This window comes from Heptranchias perlo, chromosome 11, assembly GCF_035084215.1.
Source record: "Heptranchias perlo isolate sHepPer1 chromosome 11, sHepPer1.hap1, whole genome shotgun sequence".
Lineage (NCBI taxonomy): Eukaryota > Metazoa > Chordata > Chondrichthyes > Hexanchiformes > Hexanchidae > Heptranchias > Heptranchias perlo.
Window position 1 is genome coordinate 60,967,846 of NC_090335.1, and position 18,472 is coordinate 60,986,317.

The 18,472-nt window shown below is 39.1% G+C and overlaps 1 protein-coding gene and 1 long non-coding RNA gene across 5 annotated transcripts in view; one reads left to right on the forward strand and one right to left on the reverse strand.

The window, feature by feature from the left end:
* The window catches only part of synj1 (synaptojanin 1), a 131,040-nt gene that overhangs the window by 14,540 nt on the left and 98,028 nt on the right, over window positions 1–18,472 (reverse strand). For 2 of the 4 annotated variants that reach the window (XM_067993188.1, XM_067993186.1), the window contains 10 exons: window positions 17,420–17,576; window positions 16,389–16,506; window positions 15,172–15,387; window positions 13,627–13,705; window positions 10,657–10,819; window positions 9,832–10,047; window positions 7,174–7,302; window positions 1,656–1,703; window positions 270–340; window positions 8–119 (listed from right to left, as the gene is read on the reverse strand). In XM_067993188.1, the coding sequence (XP_067849289.1) occupies window positions 8–119; window positions 270–340; window positions 1,656–1,703; window positions 7,174–7,302; window positions 9,832–10,047; window positions 10,657–10,819; window positions 13,627–13,705; window positions 15,172–15,387; window positions 16,389–16,506; window positions 17,420–17,576 (1,309 nt within the window). The remainder of the gene's footprint in view (window positions 1–7; window positions 120–269; window positions 341–1,655; window positions 1,704–7,173; window positions 7,303–9,831; window positions 10,048–10,656; window positions 10,820–13,626; window positions 13,706–15,171; window positions 15,388–16,388; window positions 16,507–17,419; window positions 17,577–18,472) is intronic. The other 2 variants (XM_067993185.1, XM_067993187.1) reach the window with 2 other exon arrangements.
* LOC137327417 (uncharacterized) lies at window positions 22–18,436 on the forward strand. The gene is made up of 4 exons (XR_010964445.1): window positions 22–364; window positions 1,674–1,800; window positions 11,766–11,843; window positions 17,435–18,436. It is a non-coding gene; the product is annotated as an uncharacterized lncRNA (long non-coding RNA).

Consider the following 18,472-nt stretch of genomic DNA (forward strand, 5'->3'; position numbering starts at 1 on the left):
TACAAACCTTTTGATAGTTCTGGAGGTTTGCTCGGAGCTTCTGGGAGTGGTACTCCTACAGCTGGCTTAATATGCACATTGGATGGTGCACTGATAACCCCAGCTCGTGGTGGTATGCTCTGTAATGAAAGAGAACTGATATGTAACTAAAAGCTTCAAATAATTTAGTCAACAGAATTATAGCAAAAGTAATTAAATTTCCCCCTCTTGCTACATTGAATGCACAACAGTATCTCAACATTTTCTCTACTGAACTCTAATGAACATACCGGTCTGGATGCAGCTCCAGCTCCTGCACCAACTGAACTCAAGATTGCCTGTGGAGAAGACTGACCACGGCCTGCGGAGAAAAAGAAAGCACTGGGTAACGTAAAATGGTTTTTATTTTCATCTTTGCACTTAAACAAAGACATTTCGGATTAGATAGAGGTTTACCTTCTAGTTCTTTTCTGCCATGTGCTGGGCTTTTTGGTACTATGCAGCAAATGAAGAGAATTAAGCAAATTTCACATTGATTGCTGTACTGAATGCTTATTATTCAGTGATGTGCAAATTACACAATGAATCAGTCAATCCAACTTTCAATTTTGAACAATGAAATCGGATTTTTTTTTACTCCTAATAAAATACTGTAGCTTCCCCTAGGGATTGAGTTTATTACTGATGCAACTTTTTACATGTGCCTATCCAATTCAATTGTCAAGATAATACTGGAAATTGAATGCATAATCGGAAGTGTAGTGAAGCTTATCCAATACATTAAATTATTGTGCTTCTCAATTGAACAAAGTTGACTGCTTTAGTGCATTGTTTTTGAAACTTGTGTAGAATAAAAACTTGCTATGGAAACTCTTCTGCTATCAGTATTGTAAAGAGATACGAATGACACTTGCAGCAATTTTAGTCAAAACTGGGGTTGTGCTCATGCTGTGCAGTCAGTGATTCACAGCTAATGCTCTTAGTCACAGTACACAGCACAATCCAGTTCCTTGACTGAAAACTGATTAAATAGTTGCAGGAGAGAGAAACATAAATAGAAGCATAGAGAGAGAGAGAGAGAAAAAGAGAGAGAGAAAAAGAAAAAGAAAAAGAAAAAGGGAAAGGGAAAGGGAAAGGGGGAGAGAGAGAGAGAGAGAGAGAGAGAGAGAGAAAGAAAAAGAGAAAGAGAGAGAGGGGGAGGGAAAGAGAGAGAGAGAGAAAGAAAAAGAGAAAGAGAGAGAGGGGGAGGGAAAGAGAGAGAGAGGGAGAGGGAGAGGGAGGGAGGGAAAGAGAAAGGAGAGAGAGAGATATTCCTGGGACTAGATCCTGTGACCATCTTTGGGAAGCAGGCATACTGCCAGCACTACATTTGAAACAACCACTCAGAAATTGTTATGTACATAGATAGTTTGTACACCTGCAGTACAGTGTTTTATTTTTAAAGTTATATTCTGCTTTCATGGAAAGATTGTAAAGTTTCTATTCCAATGAAACGTTGGAAGTGAAGAGAACACAAGCCACAAATCCCACAGACAACTCAAGTTAATAATATCACAACTTTATGCATGCAAAAACCAATTATTTCTAAGTTATTTTTAACACAAACTAAAAAAAACAGATTTTCTTCATTTAACTCTAACACATTATACTTCTGTTATATCACGAACAAGAGTTACCTTCCATTTCCTTTCTAGCTAACCCTGGACTGACAGGTGACCCAGGACCTTATGAAAAAAAAGAAAATATGTTCTCTACACAGAAACCATCAGAATGGATACACCAAGGGCAGAAAACAGCAAAGCAAAACAAGCCAAAACACAGGTGAAAATCTAACCATCTACATGTCAGCAGGTTTACCTATTTACCTTTTACAAAAGCAGTTGCACGATTAAACAAAAAGGTACTTGCTGAGCATGAAGATAGCCCATACCACATTGTCTGTGGAATACGCTAATATTGAGTTTCCAAAGGACAATTAATGGGAATAGTAGTCAAGCAGAACTGCACAGAGTGGGAAACAACACTGTGTAGTGGACTATTAATACTCAAAGCAATCTTGTTGATTTCTTTAGCTTGTTGTTTGTGATTGTTTAGCTCAATACATAGCCTGCATGAGTTACAATCTTATTTAACAAAAGATCGCATAACAAAAAGGAAAATATTAATGGAGATGGAGTTTCTGCAACCCAAAATGGAGGTGGAATGGCTCTTGAAATACAAGATTTGGAAATAATATTTGATGTTATCTTTGATAGGGAATGCAAACTCAGGAGATTTAAAAACAAACTGTTGATAATGAAGGAGGTAAAATTACTTATGTTGTTCAGTCTTGTTCCCACTTTATATTGACTAGAAGCAAAAAAAGCTACCCCTCAGTAGTGATTATTTCAACAGATAAGAATTTTAACTGAAAACAGAAATAGCAAATTTGGTGCATTGGCAACTTCTTGATCTCAACCATTAATAAAGAATGGTATTTTTCCATGTGAAAAGTCAAAGGAATGTAATGTTAAAAGTCACTAATCGCAAATGGAAAGATACTATTCTTCATTAATAGAATGAGGGAGAGGGGAAGGGGTGATGGTCATCAATTTTTCTACATAAGGATGCTCTTATTACTGGTGCAGTAACGTTGATGATTAAATCCTGGTCATCAAGTGAGAAAAGCAAGTATGAGATGTCTCATCAATATTATATAATTTAATTATTTGAAGATTTTTAAATTACACAATTTTAAATTATACAATACAATGGCTGTATAGCATGTTACATGCTAAGCTACATCGTGGGTGCGTGCCACTTATGTGGGGAATTTGTGTTATAGCCTGTGTGCTTAGAGGAAAGTATGAATCTCTCCCGCAGAGATTAAAATGAAAGGGTAAGTCACACTCCCATAGTGCACTTCCTATTGACACCGACAAACTCATAAGAGCAGGTTACAGGCCAGTACTCTCTTGGGCTGGGGAATGGTTTGTGATCGGCCGAGACAATAAAAGATGCAAAATGGGAGAAAACTTATTTTTAAACAGGACCACCTACTTTACTGAAGGACAGAAAAAAACATTTCAGTTCTACGCACAGCATGCAAATATCTTGTAGCTGTAAATATTATAACCACAGGTGAGCATTTAGAGAAATGGATCAAAATGTCTCTTAAAATATCACATTATTTTTACCTTTGAACTCTTTCCTAGTAGGTGCTGGGCTTCTAGCTCCTTAGTGAAGCAAGAGGATGATAGTGAAGAGAAGGATATTAGTATTTATGTAGCACGCACAAGTTTAGTGTTAATACACAAAAATAGTTAAAGCCAGTCACACACAGACAAAGTTTTAAATAGTCCGAAAAATGTATTGGTATCTACAGGCTACATAATTAAATACTTCGTCTGAAAATCCTTAACATTAACCGCTTGAATCCTGACTTTGTGAAATAACAACTAGATAATATAAATTTCTTTAAAAAGTGTGTTACTTACAGTCTTTTAATAAAATGTCTGTAAAACGCATTGATATATAGACCATTCATTGTAACAGTCAATTTAAAATGCAACTTCAGCAGACGATTAAGAAAAAATATTGCAGCAGCCTTCTAAGCTGATTAAGTCACATTGGATCTCTGAGTGTATACTGTGATCAAACTGCATAAGCTTGTGCACTTGCAGTGAACTCCGAATTAGCGCAGCCTTCATGATTTGGACTTAAATGTAGGGGGCATGATTAAGAAATTTGCAGATGATACAAAAATTGGCCATGTGATTGATAATGAGGAAGAAAGCTGTAGACTGCAGGAAGATATCAATGGACTGGTCAGGTGGGCAGAAAAGTGGCAATGGAATTCAATCTGGAGAAGTGTGAAGTAATGCATTTGGAGAGGGCAAACAAGGCAAGGAAATACACAATAAATGGGAGGATACTGAGAGGTGTAGAGGAAGTGAGAGACCTTGGAGTGCAAGTCCACAGATCCCTAAAGGTAGCAGGACAGGTAGATAAGGTGGTTAAGGCAGCATACGGGATAATTTCCTTTATTAGCCGAGGCATAGAATATAAGAGCAGGGAGGTTATGCTGGAACTGCATAAAACACTAGTTAGGCCACAGCTTGAATACTGCGTATAGTTCTGGACACCACATTACAGGAAGGATGTAATTGCACTAGAGAGGGTACAGAGGAGATTTACAAGGATATTGCCAGGACTGGAGAATTTTAGCCATGAGGAAAGATTGGATAGGCTGGGGTTGTTTTCTTTGGAACAGAGGAGGCTGAGGGGTGATTTAATTGAGGTGTACAAAATTATAAAGGGCCGAGATAGAGTGGATAGGAAGGACCTATTTCCCTTAGCAGAGAGGTCAATAACCAGGGGGCATAGATTTAAAGTGATTGGTAGAAGGATTAGAGGGGAGCTGAGGAAAATCTTTCTCACCCAGAGGGTGGTAGGGGTCTGGAACTCACTGCCTGAAAGGGTGGTAAACCTGCATCAAAGTTAAAAAGTACTTGGATATGCACTTGAAGTACCATAACCTACAAGGCTACGGACCAAGTGCTAGAAAGTGGGATTACTCTGGGTGGCTCATTTTCGGCCGGCGTGGACACAACGGGCTGAATGGCCTCCTTCTGTGCCGTAAATTTTCCATGATGAAGGTTTATACACATAAGAAAACTACTCAAATTAATATCAGATGCAACAAAGTGAATAATACAAATAGATTAAGAGGATACATTTTTTGTTAAAACACACACATTTCTAGAAAGCACACAAGGATTATGTATCAGCAATATTTATTGCAGCAATATAATGTCCAGAAATCCCAATAAAACTGATAGCCGAAATGTGCTTTGGGTCCATTGCATGCAGGGCACTTATCACAGTAACAACTAGAACTATTCTTCTTGACCATTGGCAGTGGTCCCATTTCCCACTATTATCAATCTGCACAAATTCTAGACACCCTAAGACTGCAGAAAGAATGGGTGATCTAAATGAGATCTCTTGCTTCCCCCGCTCTCTTTTTTAAAAAAAACTGCCATTTTGTCTTCACGGAGCAATAAGGCATTCTACCAAGAAATCCCAGAGACAAGATGGACATTCACTGTTCTGCGCCCATTCACGCTGTCACAGAATAATTGTAAAATTCGATATGGACATAATTTCCATTGTAGAGGATAGTCCCTTGCAGAAGGATTTTCTTCATTTCACTAAAAACAATCAGACGCACAAGTTTGCATAAAAGTTACTTATTTTAGTGGTTTCGCATTAGTTCAAAAAATTTACAAACTAGTAATGTGTATTTTTGAAGCTGCAGGGATTGTTACACCACTGGTATACTACTGGTATTCAGTCCAAAATAAATACAAAGATCATCTCTGTGGTTTCTGGAAAAACAGAAAAGATTACTGGCTTTCTCACATTTTTACTTCCCCTCTCAGTGATGTTTATCCCCTGATCCCTCTACATTTCTAGATGTAGGAAGCACTGTTGCCTCAGTATGTAGACCCATATTGGCTACTCCCCTCCTTTTTTGCAGTTATCATTGAAGGTAGTAGCCAATATTTCAGGATTTCAGCAGTATTAAATTTGCTCGAGTCTAATTCATAATGAAGAGTAGATCTCCTGTGGCATAGTAAACACAAGTCCAGAGCCTGGAATACAGCTTCTGATGTTTACCGCGGTCCTGCTGCAGCTTAAATGCAATAGTCAATAGTGGTTCACCCATTGCTGTAATACAGTAAATTTACTGAAGTAGCACATCATGGCTGACTTGAGGTACAAGTATTACACACCTTGAAACTGAAAGATACAGGCTTCACAGATAGATTGCAATACTACATTTACCTACCAACTTTGATTGTTCTTCCATTTGCAAAACCTCTTATTCCCAGTTATGTATTATGTGATTTTTTTTTGCTTCAACTCCCCCACCCCCACCCAAAAAGATTTGCAGTATCTTAAGATTCAAGCACTTTGTTTGTGTGGTAGCACTCTTGCCTCCGAGTCAGAAGGTTGTAGTTCAAGCCCTACTCCTGAGACTTGAACACATAATCCAGTCTGACACTGAAGAAGTGCTGCACTGTTGGAGGTGCCATTTTTCAGATGAGATATTAAATCAAGCCCGTCTGCTATCTCAGGTGGATGTAAAATATCCCATGCGTCTATTTGAAGAACAGTAGAGGAGTTCTCCTGGTGTCCTGGCCAACATTTATCCCATAACCATCATTAAAAAACAGATTATCTGGTCATTAGCACACGGCTGTTTGTGGGACCTTGCTATGTGCAAATTGGAGTTTGCCTACATTACAACAGTGACTACACTGTAAAAATAATTAATTGGCTGTAAAGCGCTTTGGGGTATCCTGAGGACATGAAAGGTGCTACATAAATCCATTCCTCCTCATTCTTTCTTCGTATATAAGCCATAAAGTTAAATTATCTGGAAATGTTCAGCTTTTGAACAACTATGCTTTTTTCATGCATCTATAAAATGATTATACATTAAAGGATTAAAAAACAAAATTTGGATATTTAGTGCAGGAAAGATACTCCAATCCTGAAAGGGCTAAAGTTGATGAATTTGCCAACCAGTGAACAAATTTAAATTGAAAACTACTTCTGAAAGAATTTGCAATAGAACCTTTATGATCAACGCTGCAATTATTTGCCTTCTGATTATCCAGAATTTATGCAGCACAAAGCCTTGTATGGGATATCAAAACTACATAATATTTTGTTATTTAGATTCAATCCCCTTTTCTTGGTAAATAAAACTATATATTTTTTGTTATTTGTATACTTGTGTTCATTCCTGTACCACAAGTGTAAGATCAAAATTTGGGGACTTTCGATTACTTGTCAATTTCCATTATCCACAGGGCAGGTGATGGTAGATAATGGACTGTAGTTTTGACTATCTAGGACCAGTAAATCTAACTTTAGCTCACATTTTACATTGTACTCAACAATTATCGCACCAGTACTAGCAAAAATAACAAAACAAAGGTATGTGCTACACGGAACCTCGCATACAAAGTCGAAGAATATTTGGTTGCCAATCATGGTCTTGGCTCTGTAAGTTTAGTCATTTTCTTTTCTATAAGGCCCAACTTAAATAGAGTCTCAGCTGAGCAGAGTTGTCTTGCATCGCTTATACATTGTTGAAAGTTTAAAATATTGAGATAAGATCAGGGAAAAACGCTCATCTACCTGAAGGAGGTGGTGGTCTTTGTGGTGGAGCAGGTCTTGAAGGAGGTACTGTAGGACGTGGAGGAGGTGGTCGTTTCGGTTCCAGGGATTGACTACTTTCCTTATGTGGTGGAACATGCTGGAACTCTGCTGAAGAAGATTTTTTTTAAAAATGACTTAACAATAATGACACAATGGAGCACAGTAGAGCCTTCGGTCATATACCATGGTTGAAATAATAGAGCCAATCACAAGAGAGAACAACCATAATATAACCAGGTGGACTATTTACAGTAGCCTATGATTAGCCTTCCTAATATTGACCTTGTTTTGTTTCTGATGTATATAATTTAGAAAAAATGAATAAGCAAATAAAACAAGATTTAAAAAAAAATTCTGTAAAGGTCATCCAGGCTAGCCAATTTTTCTCATAATACATCATTACATTCTAATATTTTGAACAAGCTGTTGGACAAAGAATCATAATGGATTATTTTGTATGATAAGGAAAAATAACATTATTTTTTATCCTAGAATTTAACATAATACTTTTCATTGTGGGTAGCCGAGAAAAAAGGTAACTACACTTGAAATATAAAGTTATAACCTTCAGACAAAGTAGCCCCCTTTCTCTGAAATCCAGTGTTCCTTCCTTAGGCAGCCATCAGGTGGTGTATATGCAAGGATAGGCTTAAAAAGCTGGGTCTATTCACTTTAGAAACACATAGACTTCGAGGTGATTTGACAGAGGTATATAAACTAGTTAAAAGGATTAGATTGATAGATTGGGGAAGACCGGGGTCATGGATACGTTGCACAAGGCTAGGGCTAGGTTAGATGTGAGGCAGTTCTTCTTTTCCCCAGAGAACAGTAGACCCATGGAGCAAGTTGCCAGCTTGTACAGTGAGTGCTGCTTCTCTGCATACCTACAAAAGACAGCTGGACCAGTTCCTGGCTGGAAATGAGATCACATCTCAAAAGTGGGTGAGATACTAGACAATATAAGCATGGTCTCCAAGAGTAGGCAGTTTCCTCAAGGAAAGGTTACAAGAGATGGGCTAGTTTTGATTGCTTAAAGGGGTTGGAGAGGAATTGTCCAGATTTTTTTCGCCCTAACTGGCCTTGGGTTTTATCTGTGTTTTTGTTTCTCTCAGGAGATTGCATGGCTGCTAGTGGGTAGGGTGTGTCTAATCATAATATTTCAGGCATCACAACTGTGGGGCAGATTTGATGGACCTGATGGTCTTTATCATAGAGTCATAGAGTCATACAGCACGGATAGAGGCCCTTCGGCCCATCGTGTCCGCGCCGGCCATCAGCCCTGTCTACTCTAATCCCATATTCCAGCATTTGGTCCGTAGCCTTGTATGCTATGGCATTTCAAGTGCTCATCCAAATGCTTCTTGAATGTTGTGAGGGTTCCTGCCTCCACAACCCTTTCAGGCAGTGAGTTCCAGACTCCAACCACCCTCTGGGTGAAAAAGTTCTTTCTCAAATCCCCTCTAAACCTCCCGTCTTTTACCTTGAATCTATGTCCCCTTGTTATAGAACCCTCAACGAAGGGAAAAAGCTCCTTAGTATCCATCCTATCTGTGCCCCTCATAATTTTGTACACCTCAATCATGTCCCCCCTCAGCCTCCTCTGCTCCAAGGAAAACAAACCCAATCTTCCCAGTCTCTCTTCATAGCTGAAGCGCTCCAGCCCTGGTAACATCCTGGTGAATCTCCTCTGCACCCTCTCCAAAGCGATCACATCCTTCCTGTAGTGTGGCGACCAGAACTGCACACAGTACTCCAGCTGTGGCCTAACCAGTGTTTTATACAGCTCCATCATAACCTCCTTGCTCTTATATTCTATGCCTCGGCTAATAAAGGCAAGTATCCCATATGCCTTCTTTACCACCTTATCTACCTGTTCCGCCGCCTTCAGGGATCTGTGAACTTGCACACCAAGATCCCTCTGACCCTCTGTCTTGCCTAGGGTCCTCCCATTCATTGTGTATTCCCTTGCCTTGTTAGTCCCTCCAAAGTGCATCACCTCGCACTTTTCCGGGTTAAATTCCATTTGCCACTGTTCCGCCCATCTGACCAACCCATCTATATCGTCCTGCAGACTGAGGCTATCCTCCTCGCTATTTACCACCCTACCAATTTTTGTATCATCAGCGAACTTACTGATCATACCTTTTACATTCATATCCAAGTCATTAATGTAGACCACAAACAGCAAGGGACCCAGCACCGATCCCTGTGGTACCCCACTGGCCACAGGCTTCCAGTCACAAAAACATCTGCCTATCATTTTCATAAGTTTCATAATACTATGGAAATAGAAGGGCTTTATTATCGTACGGCTTCTGTGCTGAGCAATGCAAACTGGTAGCAACTGAAATGAATTGGTAACTAAATTATATCACTGCCAGTAATGGCCAAGAGATGGGCTAGTTTGCATACAATGACAGTTCTATATTTCTAAGTATACTGTTGATATTCATGATGTGGAGATGCCGGTGATGGACTGGGGTGGACAAATGTAAGGAATCTTACAACACCAGGTTATAGTTCACCTGACGAAGAGGATAATCTCCGAAAGCTTGTGATTTTAAAATAAAATTGTTGGACTATAACCTGGTGTTGTAAGATTCCTTACATTTGTTGATATTCATAGCAAACCTTTACCTTGATGTGACTGTTCCTGTAGAACTGTGGAAGTTCTTTGAGTTGCTCGACTTGGTCTGCTCGGCAGTGAAGGTGGAGGCATCTCTGGTATTGTGGGCGATGGACAGGGACTTGTCCTAGGGGTCGAAGCTGGAGAGGTGCCTGAACCTGAACCAGAGACAGGCTGCAAATGCTGAGGAATTTCATCCACTTCAGCACTATAATCATCCACATCACCTGGATTAAAACAGTATTAGGTACATTATATGCAATACAAACTAGTAACAAATGCTTTTAAAGTTGTACTAAACTTGATTAATTCTTCAATTGTTCAATGGTTGAATGTGTATATTGCACTGGGTTACCTTTCAAACCAAAATGATTATTTTTGTTTAAAATTGTAAAAGTGATTATTTGACTGCCTATCACTGTTGCTGATCAATAATGGGATTCTGCAATTAAAGCTATGTGGAATACCCAAACAATACTTAATGTTCAAGTTTCATTTTAGAACAGTTTCAGTTATAAGTGACATTTAGTTATTCATTTCATATTCTGCCAGCAATTTGTTAACATGCCCAAATATGATAAACATTTAAACAGTTAAACTATTTTCTGATGGATGCTTGTCCATGGATCATTGATTTATGCAGGGCCAAATCATTTTACTACATGTCTTTATGCATTTTAACATACTGCACAGGCATTTAAGTGACATCAAGTTACAGATTACAAACTCACAAAACATAATAAAATGTCACATTATCTAATTTAAAGAAATTAAAATGATGAAAATGTGATTTTTAATTAACTGTATGCTTTTACACTTGAATTCCTCCCACACACCTTCCATGTCATAGTCAGCGGAAACATCTGTATCCTCTCCAAGCAGTGTAGAGCTAGCAGAGACTGATAAACCAAGGCCAATTCTCTCCAGACTCATCTCTTCCTCCAATTTGCTGCTCCAATCTAGATTCTTTAGACGGATATTGATTGTCCTGCCCAAAACCTGCATTGATACAATGACATTTTTTTTTCCAAAACATTTTAATCAAGGTATGTTTCAGTGATTCTGGAACATACTATCAAGTTAGTCACATGCATCTGTCAGTATTCAGGCAAGGTTCCCTTATTCATTGATTTTAATCACTTTCTTTTGGGACTCCATAAAATTCCTAGTTTTTAATGCAGTCAATAGAAATGTCTTTCCAGGTCTCTAGTACTCTTCTCTCTTTCTATCTCTGTTGCTTTCTACCTATGCTTGTTATGCTCCTCTGCTTCTATATTTCTCTGTGTCTGTTACTCTAGTTTCTGCTATTCTGTCCCTGAGTCTATTTCTGTGTTTTTCTCTCTCTCATTCTCTCCCTTGGTCTGTTATTCTCCCCCTTAACTCTTCATTACTGCAGCCAATTGATGCTTTTTCTTTCACACTCTCCTCCAACATTTAGATTTAGAAAGAAACTAAGTCTGAGGAGAACCCTTAACAAGCTCCTCCACAGCTGATCAGCAGACTCTGCTCACTACACCCGATAGCATGGTCTGGATAGAATGGCTTTGCAATCTGGAAATGGACTGTGGTTTATCATTTGGGAATTCCCAGTCCACATCACCAGACCTGTAAAATCTACCACTTACATCTAAACAAAAAATAGCTCTGCTGACTGCAATATATTTGCAACTGACCAACAGGAGCAGTAATACGTTGAAGGAATAAAATGGAATAAGCTAATTATCTTAGACAAAAGACCAGTATTATTTCTGAAGGCATCAGAGCGCAGGAAGAGGTTTAAAAGCTCAAATAGGGATCATCTAGAATTTTGCAGGTAATGTCCAGGAATGGTAGAGGTTTAGGTCTTATGTATTCCATGAAATATTTTAATGAAGATAATGTGTCAGTAAATTTTCAGATCTTTCTTATTTCTTCTCTCCTTTTTCATACAATTCTTCATCTTTAGTACTACACTGAAGTGTCAGCCTGGATTATATGCTGAAGTCTCTGGAATGGAGCTTGAAGCCACGACCTTCTGACTCAGGTGAGAGTGCAACCACTGAGCCAAGGCTGACACCTTAAATGGCCTGCATATTGCTGACGTTGTAATAAGGTCTGGAGCCAAGGGGACCTGACAGAACCCACCACAGTCTGTAATCTCATGGCCCATCAGATCACTCACTCCTCCATCACCATGATTAACCCTGGATCATTGATGAGTATAAAAGAGCAGCATCAAGCATATGTCAAAACTAGATGCTAATCTGATGAAGCTGCAACAGAGGGCTACTTGCATGTTAAACAGCGAAAGCTGCATGCTATAGCCAGAAATAAATGATCCCACAACCAATGGATCAGGTCAAAGTATCGGTGAGCAGGTTATTGGTGTGTAAGTGCCTTGCTAGGCCACTTCAGAGGGCAGTTGAGAGTCAACCATATTGGTGTAAGATTGGAGTCACATATAGACCAGATAAAGTAAGGACAGCAGGTTTCCTTTACTAAAGGACATTAGTGAACCAGTTGGATTTTACAACAATCCGATGGCTTCGTGGTCACTTGTTTGCTGATATTAGCTTTTTATTTCCTGATTTTTAAAAAAACACAAATTCTCAAACTGCCATGGTGAAATTTGAACTCACTTTCTATGGATTATTAGTACAGACCAATGGATTACGAGTCCAGTTATATAACCACTACACTACCATTGCCTCAGTACCTCGAGGTTAAATGGAAGTAGGGGAGGGAAAAAAAATCAGCCAGGGTTCCTGTTCTGACTGATATCCAGTGACCCTTGTTGGCAAGGTCACATGTGTGCACATCAGGTAAGAATAGGATTGGGCTCAGCTGTAATAGATCCCACAGTCAAACAGCTTGCTGCCAATTGATTTTTAGTTTGACACATGAAGAATGCCTACTCGGTGAGGAACAAGACGGGGGTGAGCAACGGTGGAACCAAATCCTCGGCGTTTCTCAGTGCTTTCAGGAGAGTAACTTGGCAGAGTGGGGGAAAATAAATATAATATGGGGGAGAATAGTAGTTTATTAGAGGGACTACTGTTCTGACTAATCATTGGCCAGATACTGATCAATTTCTCTATTTATCAGCACTAGCACTTGACTTTTTTTTTTGGATGGATGTAAAATTCCATGGTGTACTTGCCAATATGCAGCTCTCAATCACCACCACCAAAACAAATAAACTGGTTATGTATCTCATTACTGTTTGTGGGACCTTGTGTGCAAACTGAATATCTTGTCTGACTACAAAACAAGCGACTACACTTTAAAGATATTCAATTGACTGCGAAACTCTTTGGGACAGCCTGATATCCTGAGACTGTGGAAGGTACTATATAAATGCAAGTTCTTTCTTTACCTTGCCACAATGGACCAGCTTCTCAGGAGTTTCCATGCACATATATATTGTAATGGAATGAGCCTTGGCTCAGTGGTAACTATCCCACTTCGGAGTCAGAAAGTTATGGGTTTAAACCCCACTCCAGACAGCGGGGTACTTATGTCTAATGGGAGGGGAGGGGAGAGGAGTGGAGTGGCGACCCCCCCCCACCAACGCCATTGTATATAGCCAATCCTCCTGGTATGGATGTGCGAGTCAGGCTAATGGCCGATTCCTTAAAAAAGAGCTTCGTTATGAAAAAACCCACAGCATGATCTGCTTGATGTAAAACAGTGGAAGAAACGAGTTGTCTCATGTGCCGAAAGGCACAGAAAGAAGAACTTTACATGACAAATGTATTTGTAACACTCCATGGGCAAAATTTAGCAAATCACATTTACAATCCATTCTGGATAGGACTTTTACTTACTTCAGTACCATTTAACCTCTGCACTGCGAGAGCAGAATTGCCTTCCAAGAATGTCACCCACATTTTGTCTTCTACAAACCTTAAAAGAGGACATTTTTCAATCAAATTTTTATATTCAGATATACACTAAACACACAGAAGAAGGTTGTGTAATGGAGAAGGTTAAGTTCCAGTGACAAGGTTGCAACAATCGTTACCTACAGAATACCACTAGAGTGCATTAAAGAGAATTATAAAAAGGTATTAATTCTCATCAAGGGGTTCATATGGAGCCACAATAGTGAAGCTGTAGCAGTAAAATTAATTGTACCCAAAATATACAATTACAGTCTTGAAATCATTCCATCATTTTCTTCAAGCATGCTACCTCTTTAGGTCTACTTTATGTAATTTTTGTGCCAACAGTGGCCATCTGTGCAGTGCGGACTCATGTCTATCAGTAATGTTGTTCTGCAAGGTATTCACATTGCAAGATTATCAAATTATATTTGCAGATAGAGAAACTAAGATTGCCAGAAAATGCTAGAGTCAGGAAATCATAAGGCTGTAATATAATCAGAAATTCTGCATCTTAATGGAACAGCATTTTTCAGTGAAGCTATCTCGTTAACAGACCCCAAGAGCAAATCCTATTTTAGTACCACTTATAGAGCCGCAGAGTGTTACGGTGCAGAAACAAGCCATCTGATTCATCAAGTACGTGCTGGCGTTTTTCCTCCACTTAAGCTACCTGGTCTACTCCAACTTTCCTGCTCCTCCCCCATGCCCTTGAAAATTCCATATTCCAATCACTATGTATTGAATTTTTTTTCAAACCCCCGCCCCGAGTTCTTAAAAATTTGTGACCCAACTGCTGCTCTGGTCCTCAATCTTTCTCCTGGCCTCACCAGGGTTCCCACTCCTAATTGCTGTCCAGCAACCCCTGATGGAAATCCATGTGCATGTGCACTTTCGGCAGGTACGGTACTGCAGCTGGCAGTGATACCTTCTGCAGTTGAATAGCTGCCAACACTTACTGGCAAGGCTTGCACATAAACAATGGCCATGCGGGTGAGGAACTGGAGGCTGACTGGTGCCTGTGGAACCATACACCAGCAAGGAGTTAATACATTTAGGAGAGGAGGGAGGAGGGGAGACAATTGGCAGCGAAAAAAATATATATCCATACTAATTGTCTCCTGTGGCATCAGATGATACACTGTTTATTAAGACAGAAGCAGTATACCATTAACAGCATAATAATATATTGTGTGTTACATGTGCAATGATGTGCCTTTAATATCATAAACTCTAATTGTTAAGTAAACACTACCACAGATGAATCAGAAGCTTAAACTATTGTTTAGCAAGGGGAATTTGAAGATTAGAAAGCATTTCAGCAAATAAATATATATACTACATTATACACACACACACACACACACACACACACACACAAAAGGATTGTTCTGAATCTGTAGAAAAATGAGATATCTGCAGTGTGACAAACACACACTAAACATAAGCTGGATGAATAGAGACAGACAGACATATGTAGTTTGTTACCTTATCAAAATAACATCACCATATGCGGCAAACTGTTGAAGCAACTGGTCTATCAAGTTATCATCAAAATAATCGTAGTCTGAGGAGGAGCTGGTCAGTGACACTACCACTGTGCCATCAGGTGGTCCCTGCAGAGCAATAACTTCCTTGTATACTCTTTGTCGAGCCTCGGGATCAACGTCAAATATGTCTATATCTATAGTAGCGACCACAGGCCTAATGAAATAAAAAGAACATTATATACAATTTATGTGCTGAATTATACAATTTATAACAAATAGACAAAGCAAATGGAGTATTGTTGGGCTGATTGCAATAAAGAATGAAATACATAATCAGTGCTTATGGTTATTCTCTCTCTCTCTCTCTCTTACCCTTCCCCCAATCCTCACACCAATTCTCTACTGAATTGTGCAGCATGCAAAGATTTTCTCATGTGGCCATTCCCAGACTAGGCTACTTTAGACAGACATGTCCATTATAAGTTAAGTGAGGCTCCAAAGACCACGGAATCTGATGACTCTCATAGCTGAACTAGTACTTAAGATACTATGACCAGGTTCCACAGTCCTGAAATAAGCTGGTTCCTTGAAGTTCAGGAGTAACTCAACAAATTGAAAATACACTTTAGTAGATTATGCTACCCCAGTGTCACATCACATCATAAGTAAATGTGAAGCAAAGTCTTCTCGTGTCAATGAATAGTTACTTTTGAATAAGCAGTGTAGGCAAAACTGTATATTGGCTGTTTTGCATTTTCTCCAGCCATGTATCCTAGATGCCAACGGTGAAGGCAGTGAGATAATTCAGGAAAACTCTATAGCCCCCACTAAATATCTCTAGTGTCAGTTAGTAAGAGGCCTAGGACAGAAACCCAGACAGTTTTTCTACCCTTCTGCTCTATTGTGTGGCAGATTGCCTGATCGCCATCGCAAATCTGTTCCTGGAAAGCCCAACGATGAATATCATTGTGGCACAGTGCAGCAAATCCTTAGCCAGTGCCTCAATATAGTCCTTCTACAGTACAGCCACCAGTTTCAGGCATCTGTTTTAAAAATACCCTAATTTATGGTTGACCAGATTACTATGAAATCAGATGACTAATTTAAAATCATCACGGTTTATTTTGTAATTTAAGATTCTTGCACATTTAAGATGTTCCACTTTTAAAAAAAAACAGGTTTCATTTTGCTTGAACAATGACATGTTTGGTATACCTATGATCAGATGTTTTCAGTTCTGCTCTTCCATAATATACCAGTGTTCCAGGACTCCATGAATTACTTAGCCTAGGTTCATCTTTAATACTGGAATTCAGCAAATCTAGGTCTTCAGCTGGAAAATACAGAACATAACTATAAGGCCATGAAATTCCTTACCCACATGCTCCCTCTGCAAAAAAAAAGGCCAGGGACAGTGGGACGCAGCAGATAGCTTTGAATGATCTAAACTTTATTATTTGACATGTCAACTACCAATTCTCCATGGAAGTAAAATGTGACAAATACAGCTGCAATAGCTTATGCCTATGACCTTTAGGTTAACTCCACTCAAATCCTGCTTAAGACCCTGTTGCATCTCGTGACAAAAATGAAGGCAGCCCTTTGCATAAAATGAGAATGTTGGAACAGTAGCTGACTTACTGTTTTTTTCTAATAGTTTAAGGTTATTAGAAATTATAGGATATTTTTTATTCTTCACACAATATGCATCCTTTAAACACAGCTGGAGTTCTGTAAATTAGCTTGTGATATAATAGGTCAATTCATCAAACCAGTGCTCCAAGCGAGATAACGAATTCCGAGGAGCACAAGCCAGAGATAGGGCTACAATATTGTAATACCGATTCTCTGATGGGTGTTCCCTTTGAGCATAGATCCCTGCTGGCAATGCAGAAAATGATAAATTTACAAATCACAAAATATAAAAATTTAAACGTGAGGACTGAATTCAAAACAACCAACTAGTCCACACAGGAAACTTAAAAATCAAGGGATAAATCCATGTTCCCACTGAGTAATTATGCTCACAGGAAGCACAGGTTGGGGAAATGGGGTTACAATGTAGTAGCCCTATGTCTGTCCTATACTCCCTGCAAATGAAGCTTTTGGGGGTGGGAACAGTGTTGAATTATCCCTATAGCGCAAAGGGTGAAGACAACACGAGAGAAAACAGACGAGCGTGAGGAATAAGGAGCAAGATAACTGTTTTAGAAAAGTACTATAAAGCAACTAATTTTTTTTCAAACCTGATTTGTCAACAGGCCATTTTCTTCTTTTCCAAAGAATTCGATCTGTCCAGGCTGGAGTTCGACATTTCTCACTTGTATCATAATCATCAGAGAACAGGTCATATTTGTATGTTGGAGCAAAATTTACTCTACCTTCCAGGAATTCTCGGAAAATCTGCGGAAAAAAAACAAAATTATTTCACTGTCGTATCTGATTGCCAGACTGAAAACTACTACATTTGCTCCTCACTGGAGAGTTATACTACAGATATGGTCTCAGGCCAGTATTTATGGAGCACGACCCTCAGCAATGTAGACCCAGTTACACCATTATGGATTGTACAGAGGTCAGTGATGATGAAGCACAATGTGTGCAGAGTTTTACTTACCGAGGAGTGGGGGACTAATGTTTAATGTTCTAAACATAGGTTGGAGTGCCTGTTTTCTCTCAACATTACAGAATCTGAAAAGATAAGTTTAAATTTCCCAGGAGGTTCGATGGACTGGCTGGTCATTTAAAATATGGTGCAAGACTATAAACTTCAGTGGAGTTGAAGCAGAAGTGGCAATATAACTGCCTTCTAATATTGTAACCTTTGAGATAATCTTGCATGTGTTATTGCCTCCACCATTAATGCTCTTTAGTTGGGGATCTGAAAGTATTATAATGAGTTACAACTTCTTTCCATATCCTTTAACAATTTATCACCTTGAGGTAAAGTTCACTGCTGTTCTTATAGCGTGTGTGCAGCAGGCTAGAAGCCTTTCATGGCACAGCACTTCCAGCTTGTGATAGGATGCAAAACACTGCTTGAATACACGTTCAATTTAAATTACCTCGATGGCTTACGTGTCATGTTGAGTAGCCTGATGTCAAGTTTATTTCTTGGTAATCCAAGTGCAATTACAGGATGTATAAAGACATGCTCTTTCCAATTCCCAATCCCCACCAAGCTAGGTATTTATTTGAAAAAAAGCAGTATTCTAAGAGTCTGCTGTAAACACAACTTTCAAAAGATGTCCATATTACTTAATATTGATACATGTTAACATTCACTTTTTAATAAAAAA